Source organism: Aspergillus melleus (assembly GCF_016097325.1).
Source record: "Aspergillus melleus strain CBS 546.65 chromosome Unknown contig1, whole genome shotgun sequence".
NCBI classification, from domain to species: domain Eukaryota; kingdom Fungi; phylum Ascomycota; class Eurotiomycetes; order Eurotiales; family Aspergillaceae; genus Aspergillus; species Aspergillus melleus.
The window spans coordinates 3418460-3440304 of NW_025763370.1; the positions used below are offsets into that span (position 1 = coordinate 3418460).

A 21845-nucleotide genomic window follows, 5' to 3' on the forward strand; every position below is an offset into this window, starting at 1 on the left:
TAAAAGCAAGTTACCCTGCTTCGAAAGGATATTAAATCAAAGACCCAAGTTGACGATCGGGGTACAAGAGCTAAGGCTAACTAAGCAATATAAAAGAGTATATAAAACTGCAATTCAAGCTCTATTAAGGAACAATACTTCCAATATATGCAATTCCACTGCTATAAACCCAACCGAAAAGAAATCTTCCCCAAATGTAAAAACTATCCCTTCTGCAAGTCAAATAATGTCCCCGAATAAATCAGTTAAAGAAAAAAGCCAGCACAAATAACCCAGAATTTTATACCACATCAACTGTAGCCGCCGCAACAGTCACAAACGGCCACTTGCCCTTCGCTTCCGGCTTCTCAACCACTCCAACATCAGCCACGGCCATCGACAGCGCCGCTCTTCCCACAGCGTCCGTATCGCAGAGAGTCACCGAGTTCACGCCAGGTCTGGCACCCGCCGCTGTCACCCAGTGCACACCCTCCGTCGGCACACCCACCGCGAAGCGTCTGGGATGCGCTCTCCCCTGCGCATCCACCACATGGTACGGGCTCTTCGTCACGGCCAGCCCCCCGGTCTCGTACCCATCCACCGTGTAGGGCCGACACTGGCCCGTCTGCAAGAGATGCGCCATCAGCTCGTCGCCAGTGTGTCGCACATCCGGCTCCGGCAGCCTCGCCTCGACCAGAGTCGTCACGCGGGCCTTCAACCCAGGCACCTCGGGTGAATGCACCACCCACGCGCCGTCCTGGGCTGTCACTGTCGGCCGCGGCCCAAACACATCCAGAACGCCGGCCTCCATCAGCGCAACCATCTGCTCGATGCGTTGCCGGGGTGGCCCGATCGACACGTACGCGTTCAGTGGCGTGTACCAGCGGTCGAGATGATCGCGGTGCGAGAACCCCGACACGCCCGCGTGATCCACCACGAGACGTAACTCGTTCCGCAAGTCGCGCATCACGTCCAGCGCCGCCTTCAAAGGTCCGTTGAGGTTGCCGAGCGCGGCCTCGCGGGCATCTTCACGCAGATACTCGAGCAGCCAGTCGCGCCAGACACCGGCCGTGAAGCGTCGTTCGCCGTAAGGGCGGGAGAGGCGGTCCCACGACCAGCGGTGGATTTCGTCGATGCCAAAATCGCTGAGGACCTGGCTCTCCTCGGGACTCTGATGCTTGGTGGCCAGGAACTGCGCGCGGAAATCGCGCTCGTCGAGCTTGTGTTGTCGGAGGAGCGCTTCGTAGTAGACTGTTTCAACTTCCTTGCAGACTAGCGGCCAGATCTCCTTTAAGAAGTCGGGCGGGTGGTGGTGCGCGGATCCAGATTCAGCGCGTCGCCGGAACCCTTCGATCACCTCGTTCGTGAACAGCAAGGGCATGTGTCGCCCGTAGGCGCCTTTCGCGTTGTCGCCACGCGCCTGGTATGGGATGCCACGCCGGGAGCCGGCGTAGATGCGAGGCTCGCGACCCGAGGGAATGTACCGGGAGCCACTGGTGGTGCGGATGAAACGGCCGCCGCGACCGGTGGTCAGGAGAGCCATATAGTCGAAGAAGTTAAGGCCGAGGCCGCGCAGGAAGATGGATTCGCCGGGCTGGATGGACGAGAGGTCGACGTCCGCCGGGTTGGACGGGGTAATGTAGCGGAGGTTGTTCTGGGAGGCATAGGCGGCATTTTGCTGGAGTTTAGGGTCGTGGACAAGGGGGACGTGGCCCTGAGAGAGGATGACAGCGGATAGACCGGAGAGAATGCGCCCGTTGGATAGTTGGAGCGTCTGGCGGTCATCCTCGGAATCGTCTAGCTGAACAGCGCGAGCGGAGTGCACTACGATCTCAACCTGGGGAGGCGCATTGCGGACGACTTCGCGGAACACCCATTGAAGGTAGTGACCGTATTGTGCGCGGGTCGGGTATTCGTCCGGCCCCAGATCGAGCTTCTCTTGCGCGGCCCATTCGTAGAGGCTGGGTCCGTTGCGGATGGGGCCAGAGCATACAACACTGTCGTCGGTCCAGAGAGTGACCTGCGACGTCACGGTGTTCATCAGCAGCTCGGACGACTGCTCGGTGCGCCAGACCCGGCCGGCTCCTGGCGGTGACGGATCCACGACGTGGACGGTCAAGCGGACGCCGGGAGACAGGAATTCACCGGCCGATGCACAGAGACGTTCCAATGCGCTGGTGCCCCTGGGGCCCATGCCCACGATGGCAGCGTGGACATGAGTGGCCGAAGGTGTCGATGGGTTGGTGTATCGCATGACGAATTGGCAATGCTTTGGTTGGAAGTGCAGGTCAAGGGGTCAATGGAACGGAAAGAAAGGAGAGGAATGCCCTGTAGATATGGGACTTGAAGCCTGTGCGATGGAGATTTTCTGTGCTGATGAGAATATCCATTCCTCGATATCGACCGTATATTTATACTACGAAGCCCGTCACAATCGTCAACCTGGCTAGCTGAGCCTGACGATGCCCTCCTGGCTGATGCCATCAACTATCGTCTTGGCGTGGGACTTCAGCTCTGAATGAGGACATTGCCCGACAGAATTCTGCGCTTGGATAGTATAGCATGCGCAAGCAAGCTGCACACGCCACCGGAGTTGCGCGTCTCTAAATTGCAAGGGGTAGAAGTGAAAGTGCTATACGGAGTAAAGAGGATGACTTACAAGGTCTAGAAAATGTCCTTTACGTAAAAGGAAACCCGATAAAAGCATTCCAGGACTTGAATGACCGTCGATCACAGTAGGAATCTATATTAAGCATGGCAGGTTGTATGTACTTCTCACTCTTTGAGGGAAGTAACTATAGGGTTGCTCGGCCGCGACTAGGAAATGGATTTCCAGGGTGTTTGTCTTGGCAGAAATCTTTATAGGCCACTGTCGGATAAATATGGGCTGAGGTTGCAGAGTCGAATGCTCATAGCATGCATGAATTATAGGCCCACCGGGCCTTTGAAACCGGACGTATCATTGTTCGGTATGCGGCACATGCCCTGGTCTTCGGTATACCCGACCCTCAAGCCATACTACCCTGCAAGGGTTCCTTCAAAACTTGCATGGATCGGCCCGCACGAAATGGTTTGGGACAAAGCCCCAGCGAGGGTCCAGATCGAGACCCTTCGGTGCCAAGAGGCTGGCATCGGATGTCATAGTGTCAGGTTCTATTTACCCTGCTTGAAACAGCAGCCAAGACAAGATAGGGATCCGGACAGAAAAGCAGAAGGATATGTCTTCCAATAAATAGAGATCGAGAGGTGGAATTCAATGCCGCTGCTTTCTGACTCGATCTAACAAGCCCTTGCCTGAGAATATTCCCCGGCTGTCTAGGATGGCGAAAGCAGCGATGACGCCGAAGTCGATTTGCATTTAATCAAAAATGATCGACCCGAGCGGGTATTGCGGGAGTGGCTGACTCAGCGCTCCCGTCCACGATGACGGTCCTGCAGGCCAAACTTTTAGCTGCAGGCGAATATATGAGCAGAATGATACGTCCCGTACATTCTGCGCCGAGAGAGAGAGAGTTTCTTGAGAATGCATTGTCTGTTCGACACCGACTCCGCGAAGTTGCCACCATCACCACGTAATTGGACAATTCCTGTAACATGGGCTCGCAAGCAGACGCTGCAGATCATAGCGACCTCGAGGCCCCGGTATGCTCTAGATTGCGTGCTCCCACCGTGACGCACAGTAGGCTGACGACGTCCCTTCATGCAGTGTGATATGTCGGAGAAACATCCAGAAACAGTTTCTTCCATGACCATGGGAGATGGAAAGTCTTTCCCTCCGTCTCTGCCGGATGAAGAAAACTACATCGTGAGCTTCGATGGTGCAGACGACCCGGCACATCCATACAATTGGAGCCTTTGGGCAAAGTAAGTCAACTTGGTGCTGCGCGCATTGACCGGAGATGGTATCCGCTGATCTCTTTAGGCTATACAACTCCACTATAGTTTGCCTTGGCACATTTATAGCTTCTTTTGCTAGCGCAGTCTTCGCCCCCGCCACTGACGGCGTGGCTGGCGAATTCGGAGTGAGCAATGAAGTCGGCATCCTGGGTACAACGCTCTTCGTGCTCGGGTTTGCGTCCGGGCCAATGATTTGGGCACCTTCGTCCGAACTGATCGGCAGAAGACTACCCTTGACCGTGGGCATCTTCGGCGGGGCCCTTTTCACCATTGCATCCGCCGTCGCAAAGGACATCCAGACGGTGATCATCTGTCGCTTTTTCGCGGGCCTGTTCGGAGCGAGCCAGCTATCCGTCGTCCCTGCAGTGCTGTCGGACCTCTTCGATAATCGATCCCGCGGGCCCGCCATTACCGTATACTCCCTGGCTGTGTTCGTTGGTCCGTTTACCGGCCCGTTCATTGGAGGCTTTATCTCCTCAAGTTACCTGGGCTGGAGGTGGACCTTGTACATCCCATCGTTCATGGGATTTGCCTTGAGTATTGTGTTCGTGCTGACTCTGAAGGAGACGTACGCACAATGCATACTGGTCCCGAAGGCAGAGGCCCTCCGCCAGAAGACCTCGAACTGGGGAATTCACGCCAAGCAAGAGGTGGTGAAAGTTGATTTCCGGGAGCTGATGGAGAAGTATTTGACCCGTCCCGTGCGGATGCTCTTCACGGAGCCAATTATCCTGGTGGTGTCCCTTTATATGTCCTTCATCTACGGCCTCGTGTATGCCCTCTTGGTCGCCTATCCGTATGTGTTCGAAACAGTCCACGGCATGAACGCGGGCCTCAGCGGCCTCACTTTTTTCGGCCTCGTCATCGGTCAAGCACTCGGCTGTACCTTTGTTCTGCTCCAGCAGCCTTCATACGTACGGAAGCTCGTTGCCAATAAAGACGTGCCGGTTCCCGAATGGCGTCTGCTGCCTCCGATTATCGGCGGCCCAGTCTTCACCGTGGGAGTGTTCTGGTTTGTTTTCCTTTCCCACATCCACCAGACAAAGCTAATTCTGAGAAACAGGTTCAGCTGGACGGCGTTCACACCCTCCATTCACTGGATTTCGCCTACCGCCGCGGGCGTCCTGATCGGCTTCGGCATTCTTTGTATCTTCTTGCCCTGTTTCAACTACCTGGTTGATTCTTATTTGCCGCTGTGAGTGACACTCTGAGAAACGGGAGCAGGCAAAATTCCTTAGATCTTGACTAACGGAAATGACAGAGCTGCATCGGCCGTTGCAGCCAATATCATTCTGCGATCGACTGTTGCTGCCGGGTTTCCTCTTTTCACCAAGCAGATGTTCCAGAATCTTGGAATCCAGTGGGCTGGCACCTTGATCGGATGTCTGGCTGCAGTGATGATTCCCATCCCGTTGGTGTTTCGGCGCTATGGGCCGCATCTAAGGGCCAAGTCCAAAATTGTCTGATCGCTCGCTGTGCTTGGATGTAAATATGTGCATTCCGTGGGGTAAGGGCGTCGAGACGGGGAACCATGTATTAGATTGTTTTGTATGTCGTATATAACAAGATAGAGCTGAACATGCTGAATTAGAATAAGCCAAACATTTAGTGGAAATAGATTTCGAACATCCCCATCTTCTTTTCATTGCGGAAATTCAGAGACTGCATCTCCGCGATAGTTTTCTTTCGGTGAGCTCCCCGAGGTAATGATAAAGAAAATCTTGTGCCTTGAATTGATTGATAGTAAAAAAATGCACAGGGTTTGGAACTCAGACCAAGATGAGGCATCGAGTACTAGAGCCAAGGAACATGGTCAAGGTGTTTGGAAATCTGGCACATGTGTAAATGGGTGCATGCAGCGTCTCACTTGACAACTAACATGATAACTGGACAAAGTAATCAGGGTAATGGAAGAGACAAAAAAACATAAGTGCAACAAAGCCAGCCAAGTCAGATTGAAAACTACTTTTTTATTCACTCTTCACGGGGATGCTCGACATCGTTACTGCGAGGAAACAGACGGAGCACTGGAAAACCAGCCTCGGAGTGTTGAGATAATGTTTTGTCATCATGTGGGAGGCGTTGGCTTGTAATGGGTGGGGTTGTGCTGGAATTGGTGTTCAGTGTTTTTGGAGGGTGTACCTAGAGTTCATTCGAAGGATGAACATGGCCAAGAGGCCATGCAAGGGATGGCCGTCTCTTTATAGACAATTCCAGGTGGTACGGAGTGTGTGGGAAGCTGCTTAGCGATTCCTCAAAGGAAATTTCCGATAGTACATGAGGTTAGTTGAGCAAGTCGAATCAAGGTGATCAAAGAACATATGAGGATAGGCTAGAGGTCAGTGAACCGTTTAGAGCAGCGTGCGGACCTGAGCTAGCAATGTCAAGAGACTTGATCCTTCTAACATCAAGAACGGGGTCCGAATCTCGGATATAGATCCGCAGCAAACTGCAGTGAAGTCGGAAATAAAGACGACACGACGCGATGGCCGGTCCCGATTATGAGAAGTTGTTGCGCTTAATCCCTTAGATCTCTGTTCTTGTCTCAATCACCCACCCCGCAGACAAATGTCTCCTTCCATTCGTTGCAAGATGCGCGAAGGATGGAGTCCAATGCCTGTATTCGTTCCGGCTGGACGCGATACAACGGGGGTGTCATGAGGTTGCTCTGATGTGTTTGAGTTTGTCATCATTGGGATATCGCGAGAGTCTTCTCCTTCTAGACAAGATGAATTAGCGACTCGTTCGAGCAAGTCAATAATCGGCGGACCGAGGAGGGGCGCCACCAACATACCTGAGAGATCAACACTGCGAAAAGAAACGAAGACAAGACGCAGATGACGCGACGGCAGAAAAGGGCGGGTCCACGTGACCAACGGCCAGTCCCGCCCGGAAGCGTCGAGGAAGAAAGATCAATGAACAAGTCAATCCGACAGGCGTCTAACGTGGATATGGTAAGTGGACTCTTTTTGGTTTCACGATGGTGTGATTTAGTTCGGCCACGTCCGTCGGTGACCACGTCACTGGAAAGCGATCGGGCATGTATTTCTAACCGTCCGTCGTAGATATTCTGAAACCGACAGCCCGCCGCCGGAGTACTCAGGATCGAGTCGGGGAGAAAAATTTGAAGGACCACACCACCCCAGCAGTTTCAATTCCCGAAGAGAATGTCATCCCATAATACACAGCTTGCCGCCACCGCTGTGCTATCGGGAGCCGCTGTTGCAGGTGCTATTTTCGGCTACCAGGCATATAAGCGAAAAGAGGCGGTGTCGGAGCTTAAAGATTCGATTCCGGACATCAACGAGAGACATCATGCAGAGAAGGTGATTCCCGCACCGTTATGCGATGCGCAAGTTGGCTCGGCAGCTAATGGGAAAATCCTGCACAGCTTACAGAGTTTGGCGGTGCTTCCATTGCGCCGCAATTGAGCAAGGAAGATCAGCGGAGTGCAGCTCTTGCGCGCAGGGCGCAACAAGGCGATTACGACGATGGTACGGATGGTGTTTTTCTTTGCGACTGTCCGAGACAATTTGCTAACTCCTTGCTCGCTTAGATCTTATCCTCGAACAACTTGCTCGAAACCGCGTTTTCCTCACCGATGAAGGCCTTGCGAAACTCCGCTCCTCGTTCGTGATAGTTGTGGGATGCGGTGGTGTTGGATCGCACGCGGCCGCTTCTCTGGCTCGCTCGGGCGTGTCCAAGCTCCGTCTGATCGATTTCGACCAAGCGACGCTGTCCTCGCTAAACCGACACGCGCTCGCTACACTGGCCGATGTGGGAACTCCCAAGGTGCACTGTATTCGCAGGAGACTGGAACAGATCACCCCGTGGACGCAATTCGACTGCCGCAACGAGCTCTTTGGAGGGGAGGTAGCGGATGATCTACTGGCTCCGTGGGCGTTCGAGGGTAGCGACCAGGGCCGAAAACCAGACTATGTGTTGGACTGCATCGATAACATCACCTCCAAGGTCGAGCTGCTGCACTACTGCCATGCGCACTCAATCCCGGTGATCTCATCCATGGGTGCCGGATGCAAGTCGGATCCCACGCGCGTGACAGTCGGCGATATCTCCGAGAGCACGGACGATCGTCTCTCGCGCAGCACTCGCCGACGATTAAAACTGATGGGCGTGAACTCGGGCATCCCCGTGGTGTTTTCGACCGAACGCCCTGGCCCCGGCAAGGCGACTCTCCTACCTCTTGCGGAAGACGAGTTTTCGAAGGGCGAAGTTGGTGAGCTCAGTGTCCTTCCTGACTTCCGGGCTCGGATTCTCCCCGTCCTCGGCACCATGCCCGCCGTCTTCGGCTATACCGTCGCCAACCACGTCATCTGCGATATCTCCGGCTACCCTATCGATTATAGTCTCGGCGGAGGCGGCAAGGGCCGCGAGAAGCTCTACGACGGCATCCAGACGTCTCTGCAGGGCTTCATGGAGCGGCTAACGCGCGCCGACGCTGGCCGGCAGATTGTTGGTCTGCGACTCCCCATCAGCAAGGACGACGTCGGTTACATTGTGGACGAAATATGGCGAGGAAAGAGCGCCGTCAGCGGCTTGCCCAGTCGACTGGTGCTCGCACCTTGGACGCGCCCTGCCGAGGGCTTCGCACCAGACGCGAAGTGGGAGAAGGAAGGACAGCGATTTATCCCGCTCCCACTGGCCGACTTGGTCTGCATGACCAAGGAGGAAGCCGCTGTGCATGAGAAGCAGGTGCTTTTGGGCGGCAAGAAACTGGAAGAGGTGTACGATGCGAAAATCATCGAGAAGGTGAACCAGCGAAGAGCGGAGGTAGAGTATTACGAGCAATTTCGATAATGACCAAAGACGCTTCCTGCTACCATTCATGATGACATCGATGTTTGCTTATATCATCTTGTATGTGTTGTATATTAGAACGACGGATTCTTTACCTCAGTCTATCTCCTGCAGGATTACATGTATAGGTTGGGGCCAGCCGGTGATGAATTCCAACATCGACCCCGCTTAGAGTTAAGGGCTGTCAGGTGATCCACAGTGGACCACGTCTCGATGGCCGCGATCCACCACATTCTCCCGTCTCTCCACCCCGAGAAACGACTCCGAGGTACCGCCCCCATTCCCTTCTCATCACGTTGAATCTCCGTTCTCTACGGAGTCTAGACAATGTCCTGCATATGGATTGTGAAGTCAGCTGGGGTAGCAGCTCACACGATGTGACTCTCTCTACCAGTGCCTCCAAAACCATCACTGCGATGTCTTCATCCACATGCCTGATTCATCGACATCAGACTTATAAGTTTAAGTTTATAGGATCGTAAAGGCCATGTCCCCTAAAAATGGCGGAAACACTCTTAGACTTCTGCCCGTCGAGATATGGAAATCTATCTTTGACTATGTAAGTTTTCTCCCCGTTGGTTTTTTGACATCAAGCAGTTAATGGATATGATTGATTGCAAAAGCTTCGTTGGGAGTCCTGGGCCACACTTCTATCGCTGAATCTGGCATGCTGTTATTTCCACCTGATGGTAACGCCCTACATCTTCAGAGCTGTTCATGTCCAGTTCCTTCGATACAAACATTTAGAACTAGGCGTCTTTGCAAACTGTGGATACAATAAGACCATCAATCTTCCGTTAAATGGAATGAATAAACAAGAAACTGAGCAGCTGAGAGAGGCTACGTGCAAATTGAACCCGCTTCTTGAGCAAAACGTAGGCGCGAGAATATTTCCTCATGTTCACGTTCTCACCGTCTCCTATGGACCATCCTACAGTGAGGATGTTCACAGCGAATCAATTGGCAGACTGGTGGCCAACCTACCTAATCTCCAGACCATTAGGTGCGTGGAATCTCTAAGAACATATTCATTTTGGTCCTTGAGACTGACAAGGCTAGATGGCGTGGCATCCCCTTCCCTCCGCATCTGTTTAGGGACCTTCGTTGCAGACAAACGCCCCCTGAGCTCTACTTCGAGGGCGCACCGGAAGAGATCGTGGGCAATGATCTGCTCGTAGGCGCTCCTTTCATCAGATCTCTCAGCATAACCTACCTTCCTATCACCCTATCCCCCAGTCACGCAGAACTCAACGACAAACTGGGAGCGGTCATCCTCTCCCTTCCCAACCTGGAGCGGTTGATACTCAAGCAGTATGGCATACATACAGAAAAAATTTCTTACTTACGGCCGCCCTTCCACTTGCCCGGTGACAGCGCGCTGCCAAACCTTCGAACCCTCACCATATCGCGGTTTCATATCGATTCGGAACAAGCAGCCGCGTGGGCACAGTGTCTTCGACATGGAAAACTACGGCAATTAACCCTAGAGGGAACCGCTGAGATGTGCAAATTGATGGAAAGATTGCAATCTACCGATTGCGTCACGAATTTGGACTCGTTCACGATACGCCTTGTCGGTGATATTACCCCTCGATGCAGCTCGATTCTACGTGCCGTAAAAGTACCCTTTTACGGCACTTCTCCAACCTACAAGCGTTCATGGCATTTGGTCTCCCTACTTATATTCTGGACACAGCGGTGCATCATCAAGGTCAACATCTACGCCAGCTTCGCTTTCGACAAAGCGGCCTTTCATCAGTCCCAACTCCAGTCGCGGAAAAATTTCGCGGCCTTTCATCCGAGCAGATAGCAGAGTTAGCCACCAAGCTTCCGCATGTTGAAAGACTAGGTCTTGATATGCACTTTGAGAACAGCATCGTGAGTGGTCAGCCCCTAGCTCACCCATTCCCTTTAGGGCGGATTATTCGGAGTGGGGAAAAACATGTTGACTTCTTTTCTCGAAACAAGCCTTGCGATCCCCTTGATAGCATAGCGCAATTCCCGAGCCTCAGATATCTAGAGCTGAACACGCCTGTCTATCCTGCCAACCACAGTAGGCCTAAGCAGGGCTGGGTCCAAGCATCCATAGCCGAGGAGACTTTTCGGTATGTCGACCGAATCAAGGCTGGGGCACGGTTGGAAAGCCTGGATATCTTAGCCGGGCCCTGGGGGCAATTCCAACAACCCTTCAAACACACTGCGAACAGTCCCAAGCGTAGAATGCTGCCCTTTGGCTGGATCTATGCATCTTGGCGGGATACCAATCTACCGGATAAAGTTCACGAGCTCTACCTACCAGGCACGGAAGAATGCTATTGGAACCTGTCCGCGGATGATGTGTACGAGCAAACGATGCTCGCAGCGGGGCTGTGGGATTCGAAGGCGACGACCGTCTATGGACCGGCGATTTGGAGAAACGCGTTGACAGATTTCTTTTACTGATTTCATTTCCTTGGAATTGTCTTGAGGTTGGGGACCGGTTGGGGACTCGATGTTCTAGGGATTTGGAGGCAATCTTTCCTTCGACGGCAGTACCACTCTCAAGGGCTACATATTTATTGGATATAGCTATTAGACTGTGATGTTCAGCGAATGTGAAAACTTTTATGCGTAGATGCAATCCAATCCGTATAAGCATAGCGACCGACACACCTGTACAGAGTACTTTGTAGATATATTGTGCCTGCTCTTACCTCCAACTAACGTATTTCACAAGCGAACGTGACACACAAACGAACGTGACACCGCCCGCAACTTAGACGCGTTGGAAAACCTCACCTAATTCAACCATCAACCATGCCTCCAAAAACGCGTCAAAATTCAAAAAAATTAGCAGAACGGGAAGACAGAATCAAACTTGCTATTGCTGCTTTGAAAAATCAAGAAATTCGCAGTATTCGTGAAGCTGCGCGTGTTTTTCATATTTGCCATAAAACTCTCAATCGTCGACTTAGCGGAAGAACTTCGCGCTCAGAAATACGCGCCAACAATCATAAAATGACTCAAAATGAAGAGGAATCGCTTGTACGATGGATTCTATTGTTAGATCGACGTGGAGCTCCTCCTAAGCCATCAAATGCACGAAAAATGGCTAATATTCTTCTTGCTGGCCGCGGTACTACATTTATTTAATTAGTTGGAGTGAACTGGATTACCAACTTTATTAAATGCCGTTCTAAAGTAAAATCCTGCTTTTCTCGACGATATGATTATCGACGCGTTAAATGCGAAAATCTTAAAGTGATGAAAGAGTGGTTTGATCGCGTACAAATCATTATAATGCAACATGGGATCGCACAGGAGGATATCTACAATTTCGACGAAATTGGCTTCGCTATGGGCCTAATATCTAATGCTCGAGTACTTATTAGAGCTGATTATTATGGCAAAGCGCGTGTTGTACAGTCAGGCAATCGGGAATGGATTATTTCGATTGAATGTATTAACTCTACTGGTTGGGTGCTTCCTCCGTGTGTTATCTTCAAAGGGAAGGTTCATATAGAAGGTTGGTATGAAAAATCAAAGCTTTTACTGGATATCAGGCTTGAAGTTAGTCCTAATGGATGGACTTTTAATGAGATAAGCCTTCGCTGGTTAAAATATCTTTTTATTTTTATGATTATTCACCGTACGATTGAGAAATACTGCCTTTTAATTATGGACGGCCATGACAGTCATCTCTCACTTCAATTCGATCAATTATGCAGTGAAAATAATATTATTTTTATCTGCATGTCTCCGCATTCTTTCAACAATCTCCAGCCTCTAGATGTGGGCTGCTTTCGAGGTCTAAAAGGCACGTACGGCGATCTAGTGAAGCAAAAGACAAATCTAGGAGTCAGACATATTACAAAGTTTGATTTTCTAAAGATGTTTGCAACGGTCCGTGACCTTGCTTTTACAGCAGAGCCTATTCAGAACAGTTTTGCAGTTACTGACTTGATTCTTTTCAATCCAGATAGAATGTTTAGCAAGTTGAATATTCAATTAAAGACCCCTACTTCTTCAGGCAGTCGATCAACTGATTCAACGCCTAAAACACTCTACACAACTAAACAGTTGGAAAAGCAAGCTTCTGCAGCAAAGAGATTGCTTAAAGAACGCGCCCATAGTCCTTTACCTTTGATAGAAGCGCGATTGGACAAGATCATTAAAGGTCATGAATTGACGCTTAATGAGTTTCTTTTTGCAAAGGAAGAAATACGCAAACATTGTGCTAATAATGAATGGGAAAGCGAAAGACAGAACAAGTCTACTAGACAATTAGCTATAGAAAAGGATTCATCACTTCGAGAAGGCCTAAAGCGATTTCAGCACGAGAATGAGGTTGATGAAGATCAAAATACGCTTTTCATAGATCCAACGCTTTTTGCAATTGGACCGCGCGTACGAGCGCCATCGCGCTGCAGCGATTGTCATAATCTAAGACATAAGCGATTGCAATGTCCTAATCGAGTTTCCAATTAATTTTTAAATAGAAATCTGATTGTTTGGTTGATAAAGGCTATAGTATCTACCCTATAGACAGGAATTGGCTGGCGGTGTCACGTTCGTTTGTGTGGCACGTTCGCTTGTGAAATACGTTATAAAAAACAATGAGATACATAAACATTCAGCCACCGACCAGCCACAAACCTAATCCAACCGGACAATCAATCAACAATAAAAATAATCTAGCCATCTATCAAAGCATTCATTATCCATTATTATTTACTCCCGACTCTTGGTACTGCACCTCCCACCTCAATCCAACTCACCTCAACACAAACCATCCACCCAATCACAACACCTACTCCATACGATGCGATCCACCGAGGCAACAGCCAAGAAATCACATCACATTATGTTCATTTTTTTCTTCCCGCCCTAGCGAAGCAAGGATTGATTGGCAAATGGATAGATCGGGAACATATGTACACAGTGGTTTCGATTTCTAATCCAACCAGAACAACTCAGCGCCCGAGCCAGATGTATCTCGTTTCATCTCTTCTCAAGGCTGGAGCCAGGCGGTCTATCGTATAGAGTACCCAACAAGAAGGAAACGAAATAGGAGAACAGCAACAGATCGTATATCGTATATCTGGCCAGTCGCGTTTCAGCTAAACGACACTAAACAAAAGCACAGCCTCGTTGGGGTACAAACGCTACGGGCAGGGGCCTGAGCCTCGTGTAGCCCTACGGGGCCGAACGGGAATCGAGTGGGAATTTAGTTCTCTTTAGTCTTTAGGAGGTTACTTCGATGGGCAATGATTGTGCATGCTTATGCTGTAAGAAAGGGTAATGCAGATGCCTGCTAGAGATATACCAGAGGTACGGTAAAAGAAGCGTAACAGTACCGGGTGGATTAGATAATCTATAATTAGTTCGGCGCCGCTAAACCCACTCGGGGAAGGAGCATTCCTAATCGGCGATAAGATTCGTCGAGGACAACTCCAAGTTACGGATTACTTAAGCGGTAATGTGACCGGAGGTGTCACATCCTCCCTCTCTGTCTGTCTGTCTCCCTCTCTTCCATTCTCCCTCCCGCTCGGTCTCCGGTACTTCCCTTTTCCTCGTTCCAAACGGGAATGCTCATCGCTCTTTGCCTTTGCCGTCTCACGTTCCTGGTGCCTTGACGACCCTTTCTTCCCTCTGTCGGAACTCCATCCCCCTATATCGGGAACGCCTTGACACATAATAAGGAAAAAGTTGAAAAAATAATATACCTGCCGACCGTTCCAGAGAGAGACAAGAGATAAGAGACCTGGTTGTCTACTCGTTCCTCTCTCTTCTCTCTCTCCACACACCACTCCTCCACCTCCAGCCATGACCAACTCCAATTATACAAGTAACGAGAACATCGACATGTCCGACGACACCTCCGATGATGGCTTGTACCACCAATCCGGTCCCTCCTACCGACTGGCCAGATTTACCCGTCCCCTTATCGACTACGTCCGGAACGAATGGCAAATGGGCACCAAGTACTCCCACCTCCCGACGTCCACCTCCGAACGGCCCGAATCGCCTCGCTGGGTGCAGATGATCACCTCGATCGTGACGGCGCCGCGATTCCGTCGCTACGTCGTCGTCTACCTGACCCTGCTGATTTCGTGTTTCGTCGGCTGGAAGTTTGTGTTGTCGCCGCGGCTGGAGGAACATTCGGCGCTTCTGCGATCGCTCGATCCCAACGTTAAGGATGAGGTGGGCGGCTGGTTCGGTGCCAACGCGTTGCCGACTTTCGATAATATCGTGCAATTGAGGGATTTGGATCCGTCCTATCTGCCTGCGGAGAAGGCCGCTGAGCCGAATCAACTCAATCAACGGCGGCTGATCATGATCGGCGACGTGCATGGGTGCAAGGAAGAGTGTGCGTACTGCCTGTCTTTCCCCTTTCTTTTCCATTGGGCCATTCGAAAGTCGAGATATTAACTTTTTCTGTCGTTGCAACAGTGGAAACCCTCCTCGAACAAATCGAATTCGATGAAGAGTCCGACCACCTCGTTTTCACCGGCAACTTGATCGACAAGGGCCCCGACAGTCTCGGTGTCGTCGATCTCGTCCGCAAATACTCCGCTTCATGTGTCCGCGGCAACCATGAGGATCGCATTCTAGTCCTTCGGCACGATTTGATCGCCGCCAAGATTCTCGAGGATACTTCGCAAGACAACGAAGACGACTTCGGACAGGACCCTAGCGGCCGGAAGCTGGCCCGGGAAATGACCGACGAGCAGGCCAAGTGGCTGGATACCTGCCCGGTCATCCTGAACATCGGCCAGATCAAGGGTCTCGGGCAGACGGTCGTCGTCCACGGCGGTTTGGTTCCCGGTGTCGATCTGGAGAAGCAGGACCCTTTTAGCGCCATGACCATGGTCACTATCGACCTCGAACGTCACGTTCCTAGCTCGTCGCAGGTTGGCACGCACTGGACCAAGGTTCGTTTTTTTGTGATCTTCCATTTACACTTTCACCCACAGAATGCTAACAAAAGCCTCTAGCTTTACAACAAACACCAGTCCCTCTTGTACTCTAGTGTGGAAAAGACCGTCGAAGACCCCAAGTCCATGCTGACGACCGTCATCTACGGACACGACTCGTACAACTCCCTCTCCCTGAAAACATACACCAAAGGTCTCGACACCGGGTGCGTCGAGGGCGGCAAACTGACGGCCCTGGTCATCTCTGACGGCGGAGAGCAGAAGGTCGTCCAAGTGGGATGCAACGATTATAGCAAGAACTGGACATGAAAACGCCTTCCTGCCTTGGAATTTTGTGTTTTCGTTTCCGATCTTTGATTTTTTTTTTTCATACTTTCCTTTTACCTTTTCGATATCTCTTGGGTTTCTCGGTTCTCCACTGGTTTGGAGTATATAGGTAATTTCCCCTGTATCAGCATGTCTTGTCTATGCTCGGTGTCGTGGCGCTTTGGTACCTTTGGGTTGCATTCACGGGGTTGATTTCCAGTCTGCGCATATATATATACATGAAGATAGTTGTATCATTTAAAATAATTGATATCGAGTATTTACCCAAAATGCTTTTTGTAGATCAATGGTAGTTGAAATAGGTCCGGGGAGAGATGCTTTTCAATTTCGCAGGCGTGTCTGTACGAATACTGTACAGTCAGTGCCTTCGGTCAAAGACACTGATATAATCTATCTTGATCTATCTAAGAATAGTATATATAGATGTATTCAGAATCCCCAAAAAATAGGGACCCCTTTAGGTACGGTCCGTTTGGTTCCAACGGCCATCGGCATCCCAGGCCACCGGTTGGGTGAAGTCCTCGTACCAAATGCCGCCCAAATCTTTTGTATTGACGTATCCAAATCGAAAGTACTCGGGCTCGTCAGCCCTGTGGCGCGTCCAGTTGAATACACCTACCGAGCCATTGTCTGCTTTGAAGGAGTGGTATCTCTCGACATCGTTGACCAAGACGCTGATGCCATCAGCCTCGGGTTTAATGCCGGAGAGGTCGAAAGCAATGTTCTGCGACGTGAGGACGAGTGGTGGTCCAATCTCCGGAAGAATACTACCCAACTGAGCACCATCAAGCAAGGCACCTGGCGTCTGGAGGATGCTGTCGAAACCCCATCGTGCGATGCCATTGATGAAGAAGCCCACTAGCAGCCCTTGGTATAATAAGCTGGGTCGGGTTTGCAGAGTTGTACCGGGGATGAACAGCAGACTCAGGATGTAATGATGGATGCGCAGGTTCATGTTAGGCACAAGAAGTAGGGCGATGATGCCGGCGACCAAAATCCCGTATAGCCCGAGCATCCGTGGCATTCTGCCTTCGTTGCGAAAGGCAATGGCTTGAGCGACCACGATCAACACGAGAACGCCGACAATAATGATGAGCGCAGGGATGGCCCCAGGCTGTTGCTCAATGTCGTGAGGAGTAAGCCGAGAGATCGGGATTTTATCGAACGTGTCGGTGTTGAGCGCCCCAACCCAGCAGGTCCCCAGCCAAAGAACTGTCTTGTCCCAGTGGGCGTCTAGATCCTTCAACGTATGCCGGACGCAAAAATAGTACATCGCCCATCCCCCGAAGGCACAAGGAATCAAGCGGCCTAATGCGGTGGACACGATTTCGTAATAGTCGGGAGAATAAGGTGGGTCAGAGGAGAGGGCCACCTGGAAGTATACTATAAAATAGATCGCGGTATAGAAGGCAGCAGGCGAAGTGATGAAGAGGGATAGCACCGTCGTCACAACCAGAGAGAACGCAAACAACGACCACCGGATATCCTGGCACTTGGAGTTGAGGTCGCCATCATCCGAATCCTCGCTCCCAAACGTGAATGACAAGGGAAAGTTCGACGGGAAGCCAACGCTCGAAATGCCGTTTTTCTCAACGGGTTCGAAGCCAGATTTTTCACCTGTGCGACGGAGAATGCCACATCCACCCTTCTGGTCGCTGACGAAGCCCGCGTGCACCGCCGCCGGACAGATGGCAGAGTCACCACGATAGACACCCGGCTTAGCGTCATCATCAGAAGCTCCTCCGATAACCAGGCTCCGATAGTTGATTTCTTCCGGGCCTATAACGTACGGTTCGAGTACCATGGCTGCGGCGCAACTGGAAGGGCATCGGAAAGCAAATGCCCCGTTCTCAAAAGGACGACAGTTATCGCCATTGAGACCACAGTTGGTAGCATTGGACCTACAACCGTCAGCCAGTTCAATGTGGAAGGAAGCTTAGACCATACCATAGCCGTGCTTGACAAGAAAGTTTCACGGGTTTCCCATAACCTGGTATCTCCTGACCCGCAATCGAGGCATGCAGAAAGCTGAGAAAGATGACCCCCCAAGCTCCCACGCAGCCCAACAGAAGCCAGACCTTGGCTGCTCTCGTCGGAAAGTATCGCTCGACGAGACGGCCGGGGGCGGTTTGGGCCCGGTAGCACCAAGGCGTGATGCGATACTTATGCGGAGGCGAGGGTCCCTTCATCCAGGCGCCGATCCTCGACAGGATGGAGGAGAACCGACCTCGCATCTTTTCCCGGGAAGCAAGATGCGGCATTGGCATTGGCACCGGCATTGACGTCGGGAGCAGGGGCTCACTCGTGCCCTCTCCATGCCGTACGGAGTCGGAACTCCCCCGCGAAAGGCTCACAAACGGACTACCTCCCGAATCATCATCCTCGGGGTCGAGGGGTTGGAGAGGGAACTCCTGGGGATTGCGGGAAATCTTCTCGAAGGAAGTGGCCCTGGAACCGGATGAATCGGGGGTGCCTGAATCCGAAGGCATACTAAAGTACCTAATTGATGGCTTCGTTGGGCCCAAAAAGGAAGCCACGAGGGACGCGCCTTCCCGCCTTGAAACGCCAAGCCCTTATCTAATCGCCGTTGATCTTACTGCTTTGGGATGCGCCATTCTGTTCCGTTAGACAGTGACAGCGATATATGCGCTGTATCATGCAAAGGATCGATAGTGAGGCGAGGCCGATGGTTGTCCTGCAGTAGACCATGGGTGGCGCTGACATTTGCTTCCATACTTTCCCTGGCGTGTGTATGTGCCATCGAAATGATTAAGTCAATCTAACACCTTGAATCGAAATCTCTCTATTATAGAGGTCCCGACCAAGAGATTATGATCCAACCTCCTGCCAAATCAATGGCGATATATGCTACAATGTTGTCGAACTATTGTAAATTAGCGACATACGGCAACCATCACCTCTTCGTGAACTGACAGAATTAGAAAATCAATTCAATGTTAAATACATTAGCTAGGAGTCTGGATTATTAAGTACTGTAGATCAACGAAACGAGCGAACATAGAGCCTGAACACGCCGGCAGGGTGGGTATCTGAATAATTATCAAGAGCAAAATCATCACGTCATTCCCGGTGTCGGTCGTCTTTTTTTTTCATTCTTTTTTTTTTCCAGTTCATTTCTTTCTTCTCTTTGATTAAACGGTAAATCGACTCGGAATTGGAAATTTGCGAGACTTCGTAAGTAAGGATCGTGACGGGAAGTATGATTTCCTAATGCTGGAGCATAGCCATAAGGAATTGCTTCTGTCGTCTTGTGGCAGAATATTAGGAGCCGATGGCGTGGTGACATCTCCAGTTTAGACGGCAGATCGGCGGAAAAAGCCACGGCGACGACCAGTGCTGCATGTATGTAAGCATCATGCAACCAGATGGGGTCATGTCAGGTCAAATACTTACTAGGCAGCATCGGTGGTAGATCTTCTGACGCGGAAGGTGAACCAGATACCCTGACGCCACAACAGTCAGCATCGATGTCAGATCGTTAGATGAAGTGAAAGAATACGAACCACAATGCCGGAGACCAGCCAGACAATGGCAGAGATAAAGGCGAAAGCTTCGGCCGCCTTCCAGCGACTGCAGCTGTTGTTGCGGGTAATGCCGCCCCAGTGCCAGATGCTGCCACAGCTGAGCTTGTGAATCGCATCGACGAGAATACCAAATGCGGCGAACCAGGCCAGCGAGATGATGATATCAACTGCACGAACTTTCGTTAGCTCCGGATGAATATTCGGGGATGGTGCGGGACAGCTTACAAGGCCAAGAGAAGAACGACGAAGAGAAAGGTATCAGCCATATCAGGCCGAGAAGTATGGATAATCCGGCGACCACTTCGGTATAGATCCATCTGGCCTGTGGCCACGGGTCGATGTCGTTGAAGGAAGCGAGATAGTGGCCGATGATACCTGCGACAACCTATTGAAAATGGTCAGTGTTTCGTCGTCATATGATTTTCTTTCTCTCCAGGTATCGGAAAGGACATACAGCGGCGCAGACAATCTCGGCGACACGGAGGATGATAGACACGAGTCGCGACACGACAGGCATGATGGACGAGTTGAGGGACTTTGCACGGAGAGAACGGTTCCTGAATAAGTTGGTGTAGGTCAAGTAGTGGCGGCAGCAGCAGCAGGAGGGGACGATCGCGACGGGTGAAAAAAAGGAACAAAACGAATGACGAGGGAGGGATGGGAATAGTTTAAGTACAAGATTTGCTACGGGACCAGATGATCTGCAGCAATTTTTTCTTGGATCAACCCTTGCACCGCAATGACATCGTCTGGCCGGCGATCATTGGTTGCACGGCACGGTAGGTTCTTGCCCAACGCTGGGAAGTTGGCTGATTCTTCATTAATTCATTTATTTATCTCCCGTGTACACCTAGACTATAGACCCATACACCGTACTTGCCTCACTACGGACCACACAAGTATACGAGGTACTCCGTATTCTGCTGCGAGTTTAGCTGTCCTTTCTTTCTTTCTTTCTTTCTTTCCTTTTTTCTTTGCTATTTCCTCGTCTACAAATAGAGTTTCCGTCCCTCCCCGAGCCCAAAATCACGAATCTTCCAATCCTCACCAAGCTAAAAGTTAAGGTGCGCTCCAGTCCCCACGGCCCCCCGTCACTAGGCACAGTAGGGCTACCGAGTCCACTTTGCGTCATCCACACCTCCCCGCCAGAATCAATAGTCTGAGAGTCACGGGCTGCCGGGTTAAATTTTTATCATCCCATTTTTCAGAGGTCCCGTGATACCGTCCCTGGCTTGTCTGCTCATGCCTCATTGCTACTGCTGAATGTTGAGTGCCGCACTGCCGGGGGAGCTCCGACCAACCCTTACCTACCGGTTGACGTCATGGCCCAGACGGGAATAACGGCAGCCTAGCGCTGGAATGGTCTGACTGGTCCTTCAGCCCTAAGTAATGTTTGCATCATGGATTGTATTAAGGATTATTCTAGGCTACACTTTATTTTGTGATCTGGAGTTGCAGGTTGGATACAGCATTCGATGGTCTAGACTGCTTAGCCCGGTCTTTTGCTTGCCTAAGCGAATCATTTCTTCTCCCTCCGCTGTTACTCTTCCCACTTTCTTCTCGGTCGGTTTCTCGTGGAAGAACACCAATCGAAGGCACTTCCTTTTCTGAAATATAAGACATCGAGCGGAAATTTAGAAGAGCATTCTTTCTCAAATGTTCCTGATCCCCACAAGCTTCTGGGGTATCATATGCCGTAAATAAACCTAGGAGTCTAGACCTCTTTTTTCCTCTACAAGTACATGGAGATAGTACGTGTAAACGGTCTTCCTTGCACTCAGTACACCTACAGGATCAAGTTACCCAAAGCATACGAGGGAATCGCTCTTGCCTTGAATTCGCCTCATTTATATAAGAAGCTACCAATGATCTATATGTGTATAATCTCAGTCACGCGGGTGTGTAATGCAAGTACTCCCAGTGGCCGCTCCTTCGATCAACCAGGAACTTTGCCATGTCCACATGGTAGTATAATTTCTAGCAATCGCAATAGCAGAGGAACTTCAATTGCACGAATAGTATCTTTTAGATAGACAGAATCCCAACCATTTGAAATTTAAACCAATCAAAGCACGGTTTTAACTGACTATGCCCACTAGGCTCCCGAGGTTGCACAAGTGACGACTCTTCGTGATACTACTACTGTTGTAGCGACTGTAGATGCTCTAGATGCCAGATGGCCACCGCAGTGATTAACAACGGCCACTAAATGGAATGTTCGGGCGCTTGATCAATGAGTTGACTAGTTTAGTTAGAGGTCTTCACTGCCGAAAAAGCTTGGCTGCTTACATCTCAAGACACCTATAGCGACTTCATTCATTACCCTTGACTAGAGCACGTCAGACTGGATAGAAACAAACAG

The 21845-nt window shown here is 50.8% G+C and overlaps 7 protein-coding genes across 7 annotated transcripts; 4 read left to right on the plus strand and 3 right to left on the minus strand.

The window, feature by feature from the left end:
- Window positions 1-280: 280 nt before the first annotated feature.
- On the minus strand, window positions 281-2233 carry LDX57_001228 (uncharacterized protein; the record flags this gene model as incomplete). Its single annotated transcript, XM_046082869.1, has 1 exon — window positions 281-2233. One exon carries the CDS (start codon window positions 2231-2233, stop codon window positions 281-283), a length of 1953 nt encoding a protein of 650 aa, XP_045938826.1.
- A 1340-nt stretch (window positions 2234-3573) lies between these two features.
- Window positions 3574-5342, plus strand: LDX57_001229 (MFS transporter; the record flags this gene model as incomplete). The annotated part of the gene is made up of 5 exons (XM_046082870.1): window positions 3574-3621; window positions 3686-3843; window positions 3902-4888; window positions 4940-5071; window positions 5138-5342. The coding sequence occupies 5 exons, from the start codon at window positions 3574-3576 to the stop codon at window positions 5340-5342; spliced, it is 1530 nt and encodes a 509-aa protein (XP_045938827.1).
- Window positions 5343-7043: 1701 nt separating this feature from the next.
- On the plus strand, window positions 7044-8694 carry LDX57_001230 (tRNA threonylcarbamoyladenosine dehydratase; the record flags this gene model as incomplete). The annotated part of the gene is made up of 3 exons (XM_046082871.1): window positions 7044-7202; window positions 7268-7370; window positions 7433-8694. The coding sequence occupies 3 exons, from the start codon at window positions 7044-7046 to the stop codon at window positions 8692-8694; spliced, it is 1524 nt and encodes a 507-aa protein (XP_045938828.1).
- Window positions 8695-9181: 487 nt separating this feature from the next.
- Window positions 9182-10504, plus strand: LDX57_001231 (uncharacterized protein; the record flags this gene model as incomplete). Its single annotated transcript, XM_046082872.1, has 3 exons — window positions 9182-9253; window positions 9318-9697; window positions 9754-10504. The coding sequence occupies 3 exons, from the start codon at window positions 9182-9184 to the stop codon at window positions 10502-10504; spliced, it is 1203 nt and encodes a 400-aa protein (XP_045938829.1).
- A 3995-nt stretch (window positions 10505-14499) lies between these two features.
- LDX57_001232 (putative serine/threonine-protein phosphatase) lies at window positions 14500-15920 on the plus strand (the record flags this gene model as incomplete). Its single annotated transcript, XM_046082873.1, has 3 exons — window positions 14500-15043; window positions 15127-15608; window positions 15672-15920. The coding sequence occupies 3 exons, from the start codon at window positions 14500-14502 to the stop codon at window positions 15918-15920; spliced, it is 1275 nt and encodes a 424-aa protein (XP_045938830.1).
- A 475-nt stretch (window positions 15921-16395) lies between these two features.
- Window positions 16396-18427, minus strand: LDX57_001233 (uncharacterized protein; the record flags this gene model as incomplete). Its single annotated transcript, XM_046082874.1, has 2 exons — window positions 16396-17839; window positions 17886-18427. The coding sequence occupies 2 exons, from the start codon at window positions 18425-18427 to the stop codon at window positions 16396-16398; spliced, it is 1986 nt and encodes a 661-aa protein (XP_045938831.1).
- An 825-nt stretch (window positions 18428-19252) lies between these two features.
- On the minus strand, window positions 19253-20000 carry LDX57_001234 (MARVEL domain-containing protein; the record flags this gene model as incomplete). Its single annotated transcript, XM_046082875.1, has 5 exons — window positions 19253-19295; window positions 19353-19402; window positions 19463-19650; window positions 19709-19868; window positions 19938-20000. The coding sequence occupies 5 exons, from the start codon at window positions 19998-20000 to the stop codon at window positions 19253-19255; spliced, it is 504 nt and encodes a 167-aa protein (XP_045938832.1).
- Between the last annotated feature and the right edge of the window lie 1845 nt (window positions 20001-21845).